The sequence below is a fragment of the Trichoderma citrinoviride genome (assembly GCF_003025115.1).
Source record: "Trichoderma citrinoviride strain TUCIM 6016 unplaced genomic scaffold BBK36scaffold_7, whole genome shotgun sequence".
Lineage (NCBI taxonomy): Eukaryota > Fungi > Ascomycota > Sordariomycetes > Hypocreales > Hypocreaceae > Trichoderma > Trichoderma citrinoviride.
This window is the reverse complement of record NW_020194715.1, coordinates 974,501-990,369: the sequence shown is the minus strand read 5'-3', so window position 1 is coordinate 990,369 and position 15,869 is coordinate 974,501. Positions and strand designations below refer to the sequence as shown.

The 15,869-nt window shown below is 54.4% G+C and overlaps 7 protein-coding genes across 7 annotated transcripts; 3 read left to right on the top strand and 4 right to left on the bottom strand.

The window, feature by feature from the left end:
- Positions 1 to 1,081: 1,081 nt before the first annotated feature.
- Positions 1,082 to 2,019, top strand: BBK36DRAFT_1168978 (hypothetical protein; the record flags this gene model as incomplete). Its single annotated transcript, XM_024895250.1, has 3 exons — positions 1,082 to 1,272; positions 1,388 to 1,867; positions 1,944 to 2,019. The coding sequence occupies 3 exons, from the start codon at positions 1,082 to 1,084 to the stop codon at positions 2,017 to 2,019; spliced, it is 747 nt and encodes a 248-aa protein (XP_024749694.1).
- A 904-nt stretch (positions 2,020 to 2,923) lies between these two features.
- Positions 2,924 to 3,568, bottom strand: BBK36DRAFT_1159410 (hypothetical protein; the record flags this gene model as incomplete). The annotated part of the gene is made up of 1 exon (XM_024894199.1): positions 2,924 to 3,568. One exon carries the CDS (start codon positions 3,566 to 3,568, stop codon positions 2,924 to 2,926), a length of 645 nt encoding a protein of 214 aa, XP_024749693.1.
- Positions 3,544 to 4,445, bottom strand: BBK36DRAFT_1164402 (hypothetical protein; the record flags this gene model as incomplete). The annotated part of the gene is made up of 3 exons (XM_024894641.1): positions 3,544 to 3,932; positions 3,988 to 4,115; positions 4,184 to 4,445. The coding sequence occupies 3 exons, from the start codon at positions 4,443 to 4,445 to the stop codon at positions 3,723 to 3,725; spliced, it is 600 nt and encodes a 199-aa protein (XP_024749692.1). The 3' UTR covers positions 3,544 to 3,722.
- A 368-nt stretch (positions 4,446 to 4,813) lies between these two features.
- BBK36DRAFT_1118493 (hypothetical protein) lies at positions 4,814 to 5,347 on the top strand (the record flags this gene model as incomplete). The annotated part of the gene is made up of 3 exons (XM_024890480.1): positions 4,814 to 4,852; positions 4,909 to 4,991; positions 5,056 to 5,347. The coding sequence occupies 3 exons, from the start codon at positions 4,814 to 4,816 to the stop codon at positions 5,345 to 5,347; spliced, it is 414 nt and encodes a 137-aa protein (XP_024749691.1).
- Positions 5,348 to 5,640: 293 nt separating this feature from the next.
- BBK36DRAFT_1159407 (triose-phosphate isomerase-like protein) lies at positions 5,641 to 6,658 on the bottom strand (the record flags this gene model as incomplete). Its single annotated transcript, XM_024894198.1, has 4 exons — positions 5,641 to 5,672; positions 5,736 to 6,341; positions 6,430 to 6,500; positions 6,621 to 6,658. 4 exons carry the CDS (start codon positions 6,656 to 6,658, stop codon positions 5,641 to 5,643), a joined length of 747 nt encoding a protein of 248 aa, XP_024749690.1.
- Positions 6,659 to 7,457: 799 nt separating this feature from the next.
- On the top strand, positions 7,458 to 7,889 carry BBK36DRAFT_1168974 (hypothetical protein; the record flags this gene model as incomplete). Its single annotated transcript, XM_024895249.1, has 2 exons — positions 7,458 to 7,739; positions 7,803 to 7,889. The coding sequence occupies 2 exons, from the start codon at positions 7,458 to 7,460 to the stop codon at positions 7,887 to 7,889; spliced, it is 369 nt and encodes a 122-aa protein (XP_024749689.1).
- A 545-nt stretch (positions 7,890 to 8,434) lies between these two features.
- Positions 8,435 to 11,820, bottom strand: BBK36DRAFT_1164399 (hypothetical protein; the record flags this gene model as incomplete). The annotated part of the gene is made up of 4 exons (XM_024894640.1): positions 11,245 to 11,820; positions 9,395 to 10,138; positions 9,098 to 9,337; positions 8,435 to 9,032 (listed from the first exon to the last, which is right to left on the bottom strand). Exons 1-4 carry the CDS (start codon positions 11,325 to 11,327, stop codon positions 8,435 to 8,437), a joined length of 1,665 nt encoding a protein of 554 aa, XP_024749688.1. The 5' UTR covers positions 11,328 to 11,820.
- Between the last annotated feature and the right edge of the window lie 4,049 nt (positions 11,821 to 15,869).

Here is a 15,869-nt window from a genome sequence, read left to right as displayed (position 1 = left end):
TGGCGGGGGTTTTGCCGGCCTTCAATTTGTTTGCTCTCCAGCCTTGCCTGAGATGCTGTCAGGCTATGAGTGCTATAGGCAAGGTGCTGGGTATACACCTACGTAATAGGACGCATGATGCACATGTGCGTTGGCGGCTGCTTGCTCTGGCCTGCGATGCTGCGGTTGTGGTGCTGATCGACTGCATGGCGATGGGATGAGCGGATGATTGCTGCTCTCTATAACCACAGAACCAGCTGTCTCTTTTCGAGGCTGAATGAAACAGGAAAACATGCCAGACACTATGACATAAAAGGTCTCGGTTTACAAGTAGTACTCCGTAGCCTCGCCTGCTTTACTGGCGCCCAGTGGGCTACGCATTAGCACGAGGACCCAGCTGTGAGATGGGCAGTCTAGACGTGGTTGCATGGTCAGGGCTTTGAGGAGAAACTTTTAATTCGAACCTACCATAGTCCCCAACTACCTACCAAATACTGAGTACTTACCTAAGAACGATGAAGTTGATAGTGAGTCTGCATACGAGTACATGAACCTAGGTACTCGACAAAGAGTGGAAGCACCATCAATTGATGCCACCACCACCACCAACCCACGAGGCCAATTCCACGCACACATCAAGCTGTCATAACCGTAACCTTAAAACCCCCTACAAAAAGCCACACACAACCTGACAAAGACTTTCCAAATGACCAGGTACAACCCACGTCAACGCCACATGAAGTTCCCAAGCCCTTGCCTCAGGTACGACAGTACTACATCTGACCACTGCACTGCGCTGCACGCACCCAGGCCAGGCCCATTCCACCACCCCGGTCCGGTCCAAAGTCCCCCTCGGTGAGAGCAATGCGGGGTGTTCCGCACACACCTGAATTTCTTTAGTCTCACCTTGATAATAAATTTTCTTGCTAATCTTATCGCTCCCCAAAAAAAAAATCCAAACCCAAACTCCAGCCAAGCCAGTCCATATCTGCAACCTCAACGACTTGCGAATTGGAAACCCTCTCCGCCAATTCGCCGCCAAACTCCAGCATCTTCCCTTAACTTTTTAACTCATTTATCTTTTAATCGACAAGCCGACAAGATGCCCAAGTCCAAGCGCGCAAAGGTCTTCCACCTCACCCAGGTCACCAAAAAGACCCGCGAGCAAAAGGACCAGCTCTTCCAGAACATCCGCGAGCAGGTCCCCGAATACCAGCACTGCATCGTCTTCAACGTCGACAACATGCGCAACAACTACCTCAAGGACGTCCGCCGTGAGCTCTCCGACAGCCGGTACGCCTCCTCGCCCCTCCTCCTTTCTCCCTTCATAGCCACAGGTCAAACCGAAACAAACATACTATATAGAAACAAAACGATAAGCTAATGGGGAGTGAACACAAAAAAACAGCCTCTTCTTCGGCAAGACAAAGCTCATGGCCAAGGCCCTCGGCCAAACCGCCGAGGAAGCCATCGTCCCGGGCATCGAAGGCCTCGCCCCGCACATCACCGGCACCGTCGGCCTCCTCCTGACCAACCGCCCCGTCGACTCCGTCCTCGAGTACCTCTCGGGCATCTCGCCCGTCGACTTCGCGCGCGCCGGCGTCGCCGCCTCGCGCTCCTTCACCATCCCCCCGGGCGTCGTCTACGCCACCGCCGGCGAGGTCCCCAAGGAGAACGACATCCCGCTGACGCACACCATCGAGCCCGAGCTGCGGCGGCTGGGCGTGCCCACACGCATGGTCAAGGGCAAGGTCGTCCTGGGGGATGAGAACGGCGAGGGCGAGGGCTATGTCGTTTGCAAGGAGGGCGAGATTCTGGACTCCAGGCAGACGAGGCTGTTGAAGCTGTTTGATGTCTGTCTGAGCGAGTTTAGGATCAAGCCTTTGGCGTAAGTTTTTTTTCTTCCCTTCCTTTCTGGCCTCGCTCTGCAGGGCATTCTTGGCTGACGATTCAATTTCCCCCAGGTACTGGAGCGCTGCGACCAACGAGGTGACAGAGATTGACCAAAATGCCATGGACGGTGTTGAGGAAGAGGTATAAGTTCGTCTGGACTTTGTGTTGGGTGGGCAGTTTTTTGGTAGAAAAATGTTCTGTGTGCATACAACATATACCAGCAACGGGATTGTTTGGGGTATTTCGGCGTTTCCAAGGTTTTCTTCACGAGGGTTTCTAAAAACTTAAAGACGGAGGACTTCATACTACAAGATATATTGTAGTATATGCTATTCCTCCTGAAATGATGATCAAGCAAAATTTTACTCTGCGTCTCAACGTCTTCTGCTGTTACAGTAAGTAGATCAGTGACTTTACATACACCCGCATTCGTAGGACTACACTTCCTACGGGCACGTAACCTGGTCTGTTCTTCATCGCTTCTTCCCTTTTTTTTCACGTCTCTGATCGTACTCTTTTGCTGGCTAAATTGTAGGTATCTTACTCTCCTTTGTCGCAAAAAAAATGACAAGCAATTGCCTCAAACGTTCGCAATCAGTCGGGTCGCAAAGAGCTTACCTCTGACTTTACCTGAAGCTCCCAATTTTTCTCAACCTGTTGCCCTTGCCAATCGCGCTATAATACATTGCGAGAAAAACACTACTACCTTCTCGCCTCGTCCTACTATTAAGGGGTCGTCTGTCCAATAATGACAGCTGATCGATGCTCAGAGATTGGTGAAAGAAGTCGTCTCCAGCCGTGGTATCAGGACACAGGGAGTTATTACCACCAGTGGGCCCGAACTTCGTGGGCAAAAAGACAGCGCAAGATGATATACTGGTGAAATGGGCGGGCGAAGTTTGGCGATCTAGACTCTGAAATGTGTTGGTGGAAGACGGCAGGCTCCTTACCCTTTGAGAGGTGAAAGAAAGGATGCGAAGGAAAGTCGTCAAAGCGATTAGCTTACCCACCGACTCGTCGAAAATTGGTCGACTGGCACGGGCTCTGGCCTTTAGTAGCGGCGCAGTTTCCGGGGGTCTTCGTAGCCACCACCCTCGTATCCTCGTTTCCTACTGTCGTCGTCGCGAGGCCGGTCATAGTCCCGGTCCCGATACCCACCTTCCCTGCGACCAATGGGTTCCATGTTGCTGCCAGTGCGACGTCCCTCGCGGTCACGGTCCCGGTCACCACGGTCTCGGTCACGATCACCACGATCACGATCGCCGTATCGACCTCCGTCTCGGTGGCCGCCGGATCTGTCATCAAATGAGCGTCCACCTCGAGAGTCATACCCACCAGAGAAGCCCCGATCGCCTCCGTCCCGTCGACCGAAGCCAGGTCCTGATGGCGCTCCATTGGGTGCTCCAAAGCCGTTTCGGTCACCGCCTCGGGGGCCAAAGTCGCCGCCGCTTCGGAAGCCACCACGACCACCACCAAAGCCGCCACGGAAACCGCCGCCGCGTCCTCCTCGGCCCCCTTCGAAGCCTCCCTTGAAGCCGCCACGGAAGCCGCCACCACCAAAGCCTCCAGGGCCACCGGGACGCAAGGGCATAGCTCTGGTGTAGCCACGGCCACCAAGGCCACCTCCGAGTCTGCGAGGCAGCCAATTCTTGGCAGTCCTGCCACGCTCAACGTCTGTCTTTGATGCGGATACCATCGCAAGCATCCAAGGCAGCTAGTCATTGTTGCGTCATGAGACGCACTTGTTAGCAACTCTTACCATGAGAATGAAGTAGTTCACACGTTTGATCATGTGGGCGGAAGTGAGACAGGCAAGCTTGAGGGCCTAGCGAACGTCTCGTGGTATGCTTCTACGGATGGGCAAGCTTGAGGGCCACATCTTCGAGGTATATCCACCGGGCTTGGAATAGATGGTCATATAGCATTGGGGGGGAGGGGTTGGAATGGTTTTTACCTCTCATGTCTTTCTCGCGCTCGAAGACAACAAATGCGTAACCCCTGTGTGGCTTCTTCTTCTTATTAGGCTTCTCGTGGGCATGGGTATCAGTAATGATGCGAATCTGGTACGCAAGTCAGCCTCAGGTATTTGGACATGGATGCTGGCATGACACGAACACGCTCGATGGGGCCAAAACGCCCAAACTCCCGTTCCAAGTCACGCTCGTCAGCGTCGTAGCTGAGACGGGCAACGATGAGAGTCTTGAAGGCATCGCCACGAATGTTGGGATCCTCGTTCGGTTTGACTATCAATTCAGGTCAGCAAACGCGACGATGAGCAACTCCATTTCCTCGTCCACTGTGGCATCCTTACATTGCTTTGGCCCTTCCGTCTTCAACTTTGCGGCAGCCTCAGCCTTCTCACGCTTCTTCCGATCGCGCATCTCCAACCAGCTCTCGGTGGGCTGGTAGTTGTCCGTCTCCTTGTACTTCTGCAGCTCGGGCAAAAACGCAGCGACGCCTCCGATGGGGGCTGTCCTGCGCTTCTCGGGCGCATGGTCAGAGGGTTCTACCCATCGCAGCGGAGGGCGCGCGGCAAAGAGCGCCAGCAGGTTAGGGGGCAGCTTGTCCGTCATCGCGAGGGTTCTGGCGAGACGCCGGACGCCGCAGTCGATCGGAGATGCGCAGAGGATGCAGTGATCGCCAGCAGGGGGAGGCTCGCGGGCTCTGGGTGGTGCAGCAGTCGGGAATGCCCTTGATGCGACCGAGGGTTGCTTGCGGCGGGTGAGTGCGAGAGCAGAGCTGCGCGCTTCTGGCAGCAATAAAATGTCGTGTAGCTCAAGGCGATGCCTGCCTGGGCGGGATTCTGCCGGGGTTGAGCCGTGCTGCGCTAGGCCTGATTCGGCTGGCTATCGAATCGTGAATTTTTGATGCTAGGCTGATCGTGCTACCACTGCAGCTGCATGATGAGAATCCTGGTTGGAGTATTCAGACCTCAGCGAAGATGACAGTCAAGGCGCTGCGAGCCATTGCAGATGGCAAGGTGAGGAGTCGCTTCTCGTCAGGGTCAGACGACACCAGGCTAACAGCGATCCGCAGAACGGCCTGGGGGCGTTTGTCCTTCAGTGCAAGAAAATGGACCTGCACTACTGCGACTGGGCGGGCAGCTCAAAGGGCATGAAGTAGGCAAAGCGAATCCCGACGATGGTTAACTCTGAAGAATAACTGCTGATACTGTCTCTCCAGCGGCTTCATCAAGTCACTGCTCCCCAAATTTGCCGCCGCCCACCCCCAGATCGAGTTTGCCGTCTCCCCGCGTCCCGGCAAGCACCCCGTCATCGTCGGCCACTACATCAACGGCCGGACGAAGCCCATCTGCGTGCGCAACCTCTCGCCATACGAGATTCTGCAGAAGGTAGAACTGCTGCGAGATGCCAGTGGGGAGAAGCTGAGGCGGACGAACAAGGCGGTTCTGAGCACCAAGCCGAGTGTCAGAGGCATCTGGTCCCCGTACCACGGCAAGGGCATGGCTGTGTAATTTTGAGCGAAATTCTTTCTCCTTTCATTATGGGATTTTCTAAGATGTCCGTGTATTTGTATTTGTATGGATTGCATAGAGAGCAGTGGCATTTGGCTGCTGGAGCATATAGGACACTACGCTACATATGAGCAATGATACCTCACAGGAAAACTAGTCCAATTGTCTGGAGAGAATTGGGTATCATTTATGCATTTTATTTTTCTTATAGAGGCCTATTATTTTTCCTTTGAATTCGTATTTTTACCGTTGATTCCTACTCGGTGCAGTGTTTTGGGTAATGAGAAATCCGTTTACTGCTTCAAGCAGTTGACAATGTCAATGACTACGGCAAGTTAGCATGGATACACGTTCACGTTCGATCACAACGGCCGGGTGTTCTACTTACAGGCAGGCTTGAGGGAAGCACCGCCGACGAGGAAGCCGTCAATGTCGGGCTGCTTGCTGAGCTCGCCGCAGTTCTTCTCGTTGACGCTGCCGCCGTACAGGATTCGGGTCTCGTCGGCGACCTTGTCGCTGACGTTGGTCTTGAGCCACTCTCGGATGGCCTTGTGGACCTCCTGGGCCTGCTCGGTGGTGGCGACCTTGCCGGTGCCAATGGCCCAGATGGGCTCGTAGGCGATGACGATCTTGGACCAGTCCGAGATCTGGGCCTTGAGGGCGGCGAGCTGCTTGCTGACGACCTCGATGGTCTTGCCGGCCTCGCGCTCCTCCAGGGACTCGCCGCAGCACCAGATGACGCTCAGGCCGTTCTCGGTGGCGAACTTGGTCTTGAGGGCGACCACCTCGTCGCTCTCGCGGAGGATGGTGCGGCGCTCGGAGTGGCCCAGGATGGTCCAGGTGATGCCGCTGTCCTTGAGCTGCGAGACGGAGATCTCGCCGGTGAAGGCGCCGTTGGGCTTGTCGAAGACGTTCTGGGCGGCGACCTCAATACCCGGGCGGAGGCTTTCGCGGACGAGGAGCAGATACAGGTACGAGGGAGAGACGACGACCTCTGGAGCGAGCAGAGCAAGGCGGGTTAGCATTGTCGAGATTGCTCGGTCAAGCTACCACTTTCGAGGTGAGGATGAGCAAAAACGTACCGACATTGGGGTCGAGCTCGGCCTTGTTCAGGTTGTCGACAATCTCCTTGATGGACGAGATGGACCCGTTCCTAGAAGGAGGAACAGCAGTTAGCTTTGTGCATCTCCCAATCGTCCCAGGCCCAAGCTCTGCGCTGTTTTGGAGAGGGAGGGCGGAGAGGTGGTACGACAAAGGCGACAAGGCGACTCACATCTTGAAGTTGCCGCCGACGAAGAACTTGCGAGCCATGGTGACTGAATTGGAGACTAGAAGCAGCTATGAAGGGCAAAAAAGGAGCAAATGATCAAAAGAGACGAAGCTGAGGTTGGTGTTGTAGGTTCAATTGGTGGTGGTGAGAAAATGCTGGCGGCAGCTGGATGGAGGGGTAAATCAAGCATTGGATCGAGCTCGGTGGAGCTCCCACACGTCACATATCCATTGCCGCAAATGCGCCGAAATCCGGCAGGCGTTCGGCCCCACCATCGGCTGCTGGCGGTATTAGAAGTCGATCCTTGAGGTAGCAACTGAAGCCATCGCCACTTCTGATATGGTAGTTTAAACGAGAGGTGGCAGACACGGATTCAATGCACGGGCATCTGTTCATGAGGGGGCCGCTGCTATAATCATAGCTGAACACTACTCTACGACCTAATGGGTAGTAGGTGATACAGCCTACCTAGGTATTCTGCAAGTGGTACAGAGTTTAGTCCTCTATTCTTAAAGCTTGCTAGGGCATGAATCAAAGATCAAGAGCCCGATTGAGATGTTTGATAGTGCCAGTGATGAAGCTCCAGTCTAGCATAAAATATCACTGAATAGAAATTAATACATAACTGCACTGCAGTACATATCATGTCAAACAGGTGTGTATAAGACTTCATATGCCTTTTGAAGGGGTATATAAATATACATCTTCCACCAACCATACCTACATAACCTGCCCCTTCCTCCCTGAGTTCCAGTCTAATATCAAATCTTCTCACCTCTCAAACTACACACACAAACACTCCTCACCTAGCCAAGGGAATCCGAAACGAAAACTCACACCATGGATCGAGACACTCCTCGCCCTCTCCCATACCCCCAAGCTCCTCCACCACCTCACCCACCACCTCCCCCTCCCCCTCCATACGCGCCTACGCCAGGAGACCAGATCAACCAGCTCTACGAAGAGCTCATGCTCATACACGCCTCCGTCGCCACCATCTATGAGAACATGGTCTCCCTCGACACAGCCCTTGAATATCAGGGACGACACGAGGTCATACTCTCAGTGGCCCGCCAGACAGCAACCGTCACCATGAGCATCATCCACAGCATTTATCCCATTGTTAGCAGTATGAACTATAAATTGCATGTCCTCGGTGGCATCCTCTAGAACACATATACAAAGTCGTCCACTCAACATCACTCGACAGGCAGGGGGGGGATCGGACTTTTTCTTGTCCTGAAGAAAATGTATTTGAAAAGTACAACATAAGCTAAGGAAAAATCACCAGTGGGTACTGGCTGAGCGACTGTGCATGCTCAAAGAGACTTCTAAATCTAAGAAAGATGGGTCATAAATCGTGGGTATTGGCAAACCGAAACCAAAACAAGATCAAACCCGATAGAAACGCTGTTTATCCCTTTCCATTCCCTTCCCTTGCAATCCAAACCAGATACTTTTGAAGAAAAGAAACAGAGAAACCGATGCTTTTTATCCATCCATGAAGCCAGAAAACCCAAAGAAAACATGTCTCTAACTCAAAACCCCGAAGCAGCATGATGAGCCCCTGGCCCAATAGCCCTTCACTGTGGGAGAGTTTGTGGTAGCAACCCATGAAGGACGAGGTCCACACTCTGCGAGACTGTTACTCGCGGAACGTTCCTTGGGAGCCCTTTTCCGGTGAGCTCAACATCTCGAGGACGCGAGCAGCCGTGCTGTGTATATAATATATACAAAGGAAAATAAGAATTCGCCCGCGTGGTATAACAACCGGGGTATAAACGAAAGACCAACTGCAACATCCTAAACAACTCCCCTTAACCGATCAGGTAGTGTCTGCGACCGGGCTGCATCTCTGTCTTGGGGGCGACGTTGGCAACGTCTGTGGCCATCTTGAACATAATGTCAAGACGCTTCTGGGCCTCCGAGATGTGGTGGAGGCTCTGGGCATCGTCTGGCTTGTTCATTCGGTGAACAATCTCTTCCAGCGCCTTGCGCTGGTCCAGCCACTGCTCGATAAGAGGCTTGACAGGGGGCTGCTTGGGCTCAGGGGCAGGCATCGACTTGATCGAGGCCTTGCGGCTGGTAGGGACTTGGGTCTCGGAAGCATCAGACTTGCGCTTCCGTCCCTTGGCAGCCTGCTGAGCAGCTCCGGTAGGGGAGCCGCCAGCGCTGCCGTGATCATTGTGAACTCGCTTCATGTGGTCCCGAAGGTTCCACTGGCGCGGGAAACCGCTGCCGAGAATCGATCGCTCACAGCCCTCGTACATGCAGAGGAAAGGCTTGTCGCCATGGCCATGCAGGCCATGGGCTTCGCGCTCATGGCGAAGGAGGCACGCGGTGGAGGAGAATCTGGCGCCCTCACAAGCCTCAGCCTTGCAGCGGTAGGGCTTCAGGTGAGAGTCAACAAACTTGCTGTCATGGTGGTTAGCTTTTCCGTAGGTAGAGATCCAGAGCAAAAAGAGCATATCCAAACTTACTCATAGTTGCACTTAAGCTTCTCGGGCTTGTGGTTGCAGTTTGGCTGGCCCTCCCAAGGGCAGTGGAAAAGACCGTCGGCCTGGGGAGTGACGTTCTTGTACAAGGCATGGTCTCTGGCAGACTCCCCCTCACTTCCCTGTCGGCGAGCGGTATAGGCTTGGGGGAGAGCCGAGGCATCCTCCATATGGGAAACGGCGCGTGCATGCATATCCTCCGGCATCATTGGGATCTTTCTGTCTCTGAACGAATCGAGCCGGTAAGAAGATAGTTCATCCTCAGCTTGGAAGATAACATACCTAGGCGATCGGCAAAGTTCGGGGGAAGTCTCGGGGCTGAAGGGAGCGGGTTGCCAAGCATCATCAATGGTGGCAGGGGTGGAGGTTCTGGAGATGGAGCTAGAAAAGCAATCCCAGGTGCTGGGGGATGACGCATCCGGGACGGCATCATTGGCAAGGTGCATCTGTGAAGGAACCACGTGGAGCGGGTTCACATTGGGAACGGGGAAAGCCACGCCGTCGGCGCCAAGGTTCATTTCGAGGGTGTAGTCGGGCCAGTACATGTGGGAAGCAACACCGTGGGCATCGGAGTCCAGCAAAAGACAGGAGTCCATTCCGGCCATGGGGCCAGCAGGGTGAGGTCCACTCCGGAAAGCTTGTGCATTACCTCTGACGCTCATATTAGGCATCTGTGTCGGTGAAACAGCAGAGCCGTGGGAGCAGCTCGAGCTGGCTCGAGACATAGACTGGGCTCCTGTAGCGATGGACATGACCGCCTTGGGAGCGGCGGTCCATGCCACCTCAGCGGGTTGGGCCTGATCAAGTCTTGGTCCCCTAGGTGAGTTGTGACCAGAAGTGAAAAGATATTCCTCGGCTTCTCCTGAGTGCGATGATCCATTGTCCGGGTAGTCATGTAGGTTCTGTGGCCCTTCTGCATTTGCACCCCATGACGAACCGTTCAGGTCCGTCGATGGTTCTGTGTGAGAAAAGGAAAACATGGCAGGGGCAGTCGAGGCCATGGACGACTGGGGGTAGCTGAAGTCGCTAGGTCAGGTTAGTTTGCTATTCTCACCAACGGCCAAAATCAACTAAGAAAAGGAAAGACAACACTTGGCATGGGAGTCAACTTTGATCCTGCAGTTGGGGTCAGTATGCTATCCATACAGTCATGGGGGATACATGGTCACACAAACCGAGCCATATTAAACAAGAGGCAGTCATTCTGACAGCAAGTCCCCAAAAGTCCACACCTAGTGTGCATGATGGGCTCCGGCTCCAGTTCCTTATGGTGCGAAAAGTTGGCGTATCCAGTTGTCCAGGCCAAGGGTCTTCTTCCGGTTCGACATTCTTTTGGTATTCCAGGCTAGGCAGACAGGCAGGCCAGACAGGTAAAGCAAAGCATTGCAATAGAAACAAAGGCAGCAAGAGAAACTCAGTCGCACATACTGTTCGAGTCGTAGGCCAACAGGGTCCAGACACGTGAGTCGAGAGATCCATTCATCCTGGAGTCGGTGAAGCAGGTACAGCTCAGAGTAAGGCCAGTTGTCAGAGGTCCGCTTCTGCACGTCTGCGTTCGCAGTCAAATCAAACTGCGTCTTCGTCCAAGTCCACGTGTAAGACCGCTCAGGGCCAGCTGTACACAGTCGTAGGCGTGCGGTGAAAGGGGAAATCCCGAGATCCAGAAAAGCAGGTCCGTGAATTCGCTCAGTGGTCCAGTATAATCCTTGGGATCCGTTGGTTCTCCGCAGTATACACGTGGCTCACGCAAGCATTTGGCCAATGGAAGGCATCGAGAATCTGTCGCTTCAACTCAAATGGCGGGCCGTACTCACCGCTGGCACGAAGCCAACAAGTATATATATCATTTGATTTCTCATTTGTTTCCTTGCCCGGCTGGACAAGTCCTGTTCCAAAATTGTTTGTGTGTTCCGTTCTTGAAGGTCCGCGTGGCTATTCCATGGCTTTCTGGCATCCGGGGGTATCCTGTGGCTGGTTTCATGGCGGCGAGAACGCTGACAGCAAAAAAGACGAGACAAGAAAGAAAAAAGTACATGATTCCCGCTCAACATGTGCGAGTGAAAGAGCAAAACGATAAAAACGCAGAAAAGAGAAGAAAGCACGCAGTATCCTGAGCATAAAGAAAACAGTACCTGGGCAGGGAAGAGACCTCGTCAAGGTCAACATTGTTGTAGCTAGGCATGGTTGCCTGGTGAGGCCCAAGAGCAACTGTCATTGTATCCAGGGAGGAATCTGTGAACAGGCCCTGGATGGGAGATCCGGCAGGTCAACTTGGAGTAGTTGACGGTGAGAGATCGAAGTGATGTCGGCGGCAAAACGGTTCCTTGGATTGGCTTGCAGTTTCCCGACGGCTGACTGATGGGATGGGGGTTGCAAGTGGATACAAAAGGGAAGCGAAAAGTCGGTCTTGAGGCGAGGGCAAGGGATTCAAGGGTGTTTTGGGCAGAAACCGTTGGGCTGAAAGAAGAATCAAGAGAGAACGTTGGGCAACGAGGGGGCCCTGCGGGTTTTATCGTTGCGGTCCAGTCTGACTCCCGATCTTGAGAGACGCAATACCCCCGCTGCCAGCGTGTCTCACCACTCCGCGTGCCAATAGACGGCCGCCGGAAAGGTCTCTGTGCTGGCCGCAGGAGTGCGCTGGCGCGCCTTCATCAAGCATGATAGGCTCGCTTTGCAGGGGCCTGCATGGTGTGCTGGCGCTGACCGGGCCTCTTCCTTGGTCGTCGGATGGACCTGGTGGAGCAGGAGGTCTGCCCAGGATCCTATCAGTGACGAGCGTCGTCGTGCAATGTGATGAACAGTGATAATGGCTGCAGGACAACACAGCAGTGCAGTCCTGGATAGTAGGCGGGCACCAACGAGAAAATTTTTCTCATTAATAGCTGCAGGGAGAAGCGTCGTCGTCGGTGAGGCGCTGCTGCATGTTTTTCTGCTTCGCTTGCCCTCTATATTCCCTCGTCACGGAGAGCGACGGGAGAGCAGAAGCGAGAACGATGGAGAAGCAATTCGACAGGCCACGAAGCAACAGGTTTGTGGCCGTTTAATTGCCAGTCCCAGCAGCCGCGGTACGAAAGTCGCAGAACGGCTGAACAACCCTGGACGGTAGCAAGAGCTACTAGCCAGGGCTTGAGTCGTAGTCCCAGCGGTAGCTGTCTCAAGCCATCCGGAGCGAAGAAAACAACCCGGGTCCTGTGGTCTTTTGTTGAGACGACGAGCGCTGCTCTCGTGCCGGAAGCCGCACCAACCGACCAGGTCAGCCTATGCGTTGTACACGTTGTCGACGGCCGTGTCAAGCGAGCCAGACGCCGGCCGTCCATTTGTCCTCGACATGGCGAAGCTGTAACATGGTGGCCCGCTTGAGGGCATCTCGAGGCTCTCGTTGGCCGCTGGCCGAGTCTTGGAAGCGGGGTTTACAGCACGAGCGGCCACAATGTCGCCAGACGAGATGCGCTGGCATGCAGGCAGGGAGCGTCGCAGACGAATAGCGAGCGGCGGGTGTGGTCACGCACAAGCCCATTTCTGCAGCTCGTTCAGCCATTTCGTCACCGTGCGAGGGCAGGTGAGCCACTGAAATAATAAAAGAGAAGCGAGAAACGATGTGTCGACCGGGTTCATGCTGGGGGAGCGTGGGCGAGCATGGGCTGAGTTTCCGTCGTGATAACGAGCCCTGACCGCCCGCGAGGCTGGATTAGCTAAGCCGTCTCTCCTCGACCACCCGCCATCAGAACCTCCTCTTCTCCTCTTCCCCTCTCTCCAGCATCAAGCAGGCAACCCGCGCATCGCGATACATGCTCAGTACGATTCTGCCGTGTTTCTACATGATGGTATAGGTCTTCCAGATGGGTTCAGTATCCGAGTCTCCAATGTGTGCAGTGACAAAAGGACATTTTTTCCGATGACAATGCTAACATAACAGTTCGTGCTCATGTTCTTTCTGGCTCTGCTTCTCCATTTCCGGAGTGAGGAATTGCTGTTGCTGTTTCACCAAACCACGCAGCAACGGCGGAATGGTTCATCGCCAAATGAAACAGCAGATCAGGATTGAGGACCCTATCGGACATGGCCATTCAGTTCATCTCTCTCCCCTGATAAAGACGCAGCCAGTGCTGTTCGCATCAGTATGCTCAGTCTCATACACGTCGTCCACAGGAATATCCAGTCACGGTTTCACGTCGGGTCCAACCGAGCTGGAGAATGAACGAGTGCCCGGACAATCTCACAGCGGTTCCATCGAGCTTCTATGGCTCCCGGAAAGCAAATTTCTCCCGCACTAGGCTTTTCTTTTTTTCTACTGCCGCTCGAGAGCGCCGATATCAGCCCATTGGGCTCTTTGGCGTGCTTATTGGACATGGCATGGCTGCCCGATGACATTACGGCCAAGCGGCTGTTTTGCCATCCATGCTGCCAATTTTATGCTCATCTCGTCTCGGTCGTCTACTCCGTGGTCTCATTCGTCGGACTGTTATTATTCGGGGTTCAACGGCGATGTACCTCGTGCCAGTCGGGCCATACATCTCTCGAGCCCGCCTCCAGCTCGGGATCCCGCACTAACAGGCTCCGTTTTATACGGAGGCCCGAAATAAAGAGTTTCCTGTTTGAATCGCCATTGCTGCCCAGGTCTGCCGATCTCATGAAGTCGGATCCACTGTGTCCGGCGCTCCACACCGAAATTAGGTTGGGCGGATGTAACCGGGGGAGATGTTTGAGGCCTCGGCGCCAAGGTTTGACAAGATGTAGCTGAATGATTCGTACATGTTGCTCGATATCTGTTCGATACTGATGGCTAGTGCTCCTTATTATCAGGTTACTCGCGTGCGCTGCTAGAGACCAGGTGGGATTCTAGGAGACGCAAACATGTGCTCTACTATTCGTTCCCGTACTCTGTATGACTTGTATGACTTGTATCCGTAGTTACCCGTCCCCAGGATTGTTCAATCGGCATGAGGCCATGCTGCCTTCGGGCGCTGACAGGAGGAAAGTACTCGTAGAAGCAAGCCGACAATGCCAGTGGCTCCTTGCGCTGCCGTGGGCAAGGATAGACCGGGAAGTCATCTCGCGCTGTCTCATTCTGCAAGGTACTGCCGCTCCGTGGTACGAAGCTTTACCAATGGATAGCATCGGAAGTTCTGAGAGCTTCCTTGGTATTACTCGTACTGTACTTCGTATTACTACGAGTACTATTTCGTATCTGAGAATGTAAATGAGGTAGTAGTGGTTGAGGTAGGCGACGGCAACAAATTTGGCGGTCGTCAAATTAGACCCAACGGGTACCGTCCTGGTACCTTGCAGAGCACCCAGCTGAGTGTTAGCCCGTTCGTCTGCTCCCAGTACCCTCGAGAAATTGCGATCGATTTCATGATCCTTGGACGGGTTCATCCATGTCCTTGTCCTTTTCCTTGCCCTTGTCCCTCCCAAGCCTTGTCGTGCTTGTGCTTCCCTCGCTTATCCCCGATCCAGCTGCCAGCTTCGAGCCCTCCAATTGCCCAATCGACCAGCTCCAAGCTTGGGTAGCTCCAAGCTCCCGTTCTACTAGGTATGTATGGACATCTCTTGTCCTCCTTTCTAGCATCATGGATCCCTCTACCCAACCACTAGCAACAACTGCTTTGGACTGGCATCGCACTAGGTAGGTACCTTGGGTACGGCAGCTGTGGACGGTTCCTCATGTCTCCCCTCCTCCAAGACTCGGACATGTACGTGCGAACCACATCCCACATCCCACATGCATTGCATACACCTCAACCAACGTGAAGAAACCCGTCTTTTGCCAGGTTCATGCTGACCTGGAGGATTTCAGCCGGTTCGGTCGCTCGTCCAATACCCCAGACTCGCTCACAAGCTTCTCGGCGACGCTCGAGAGAAGCCGGCCTTGAAACGCGGGCGTTCGGCTGAATCCATCGTCACTTGCTTCTGCTCTGCGCCGGCCGTCACCCTCGCATCAAAGGCCCCCAATTGCGTGTGGCCCATGCCTTGATCTGAATGGGCAGCCGTCCGGATCAATATGGGTTGGGCTGGGATTGCGCGGGTGCAGCCTAATTGTTGATTGATGCCCGAAAGCGACATGGAGCATCAGCCTGTCAAACGCGCCGCTCCCTTGCCCGCTCCCCATAATATCTACCTCTTCCCTGCCTCCAATTTCCGGCCTTTGCACGTTGGGCAACAATCAGCGGAGCCCAACCGAAAGGCCTGCCCTTACCCCACGATCCGTATGCTTCGCTCCCAGGTCCTGCAAGGCGACGAGATCCGGGAAATCAACTCTGCTTCCTCCTCCTCCCAAAAAGCAGGTTGGCGAGCATCACCCGCGTCATGAAACAGCCTCGGGGGTTTGCCACTTCCCTCCTGTCTGTCTGTAAGCCACCGCTTGCACATGGTTGCCGCATGCCCATTCCTTAGCTGCCGGCTCGCACCCTTGACCTTGATACGGCATCTCGTCCCACCGACGTCTCCCGCCGGCCACAGCGCGCTCCACCGGGGCACAGCCGTCTAATCGCAGAGCAGAGAAGCAAGCAGAAGAACACATCGCAAGTACGAGTCCACGTATCAACAGCTTCCCCTTGCCTGGACAAGCGCGGGCCCGTTGACCCCGGATCTAGTCGTAGGCGCCCGATTACTTGGGACGAAACAAGACAAGTGGCCACGAGTCCACGACGCACCGAAGCTTGGCTTGTGCCTGTCGATTTGCCTCCTTCTTTGCTTCTCGCTCCTTCTCCTGCGGGCTGCTCGATGCCAACCCGAGCATCGCTAGTGATCGACTGAG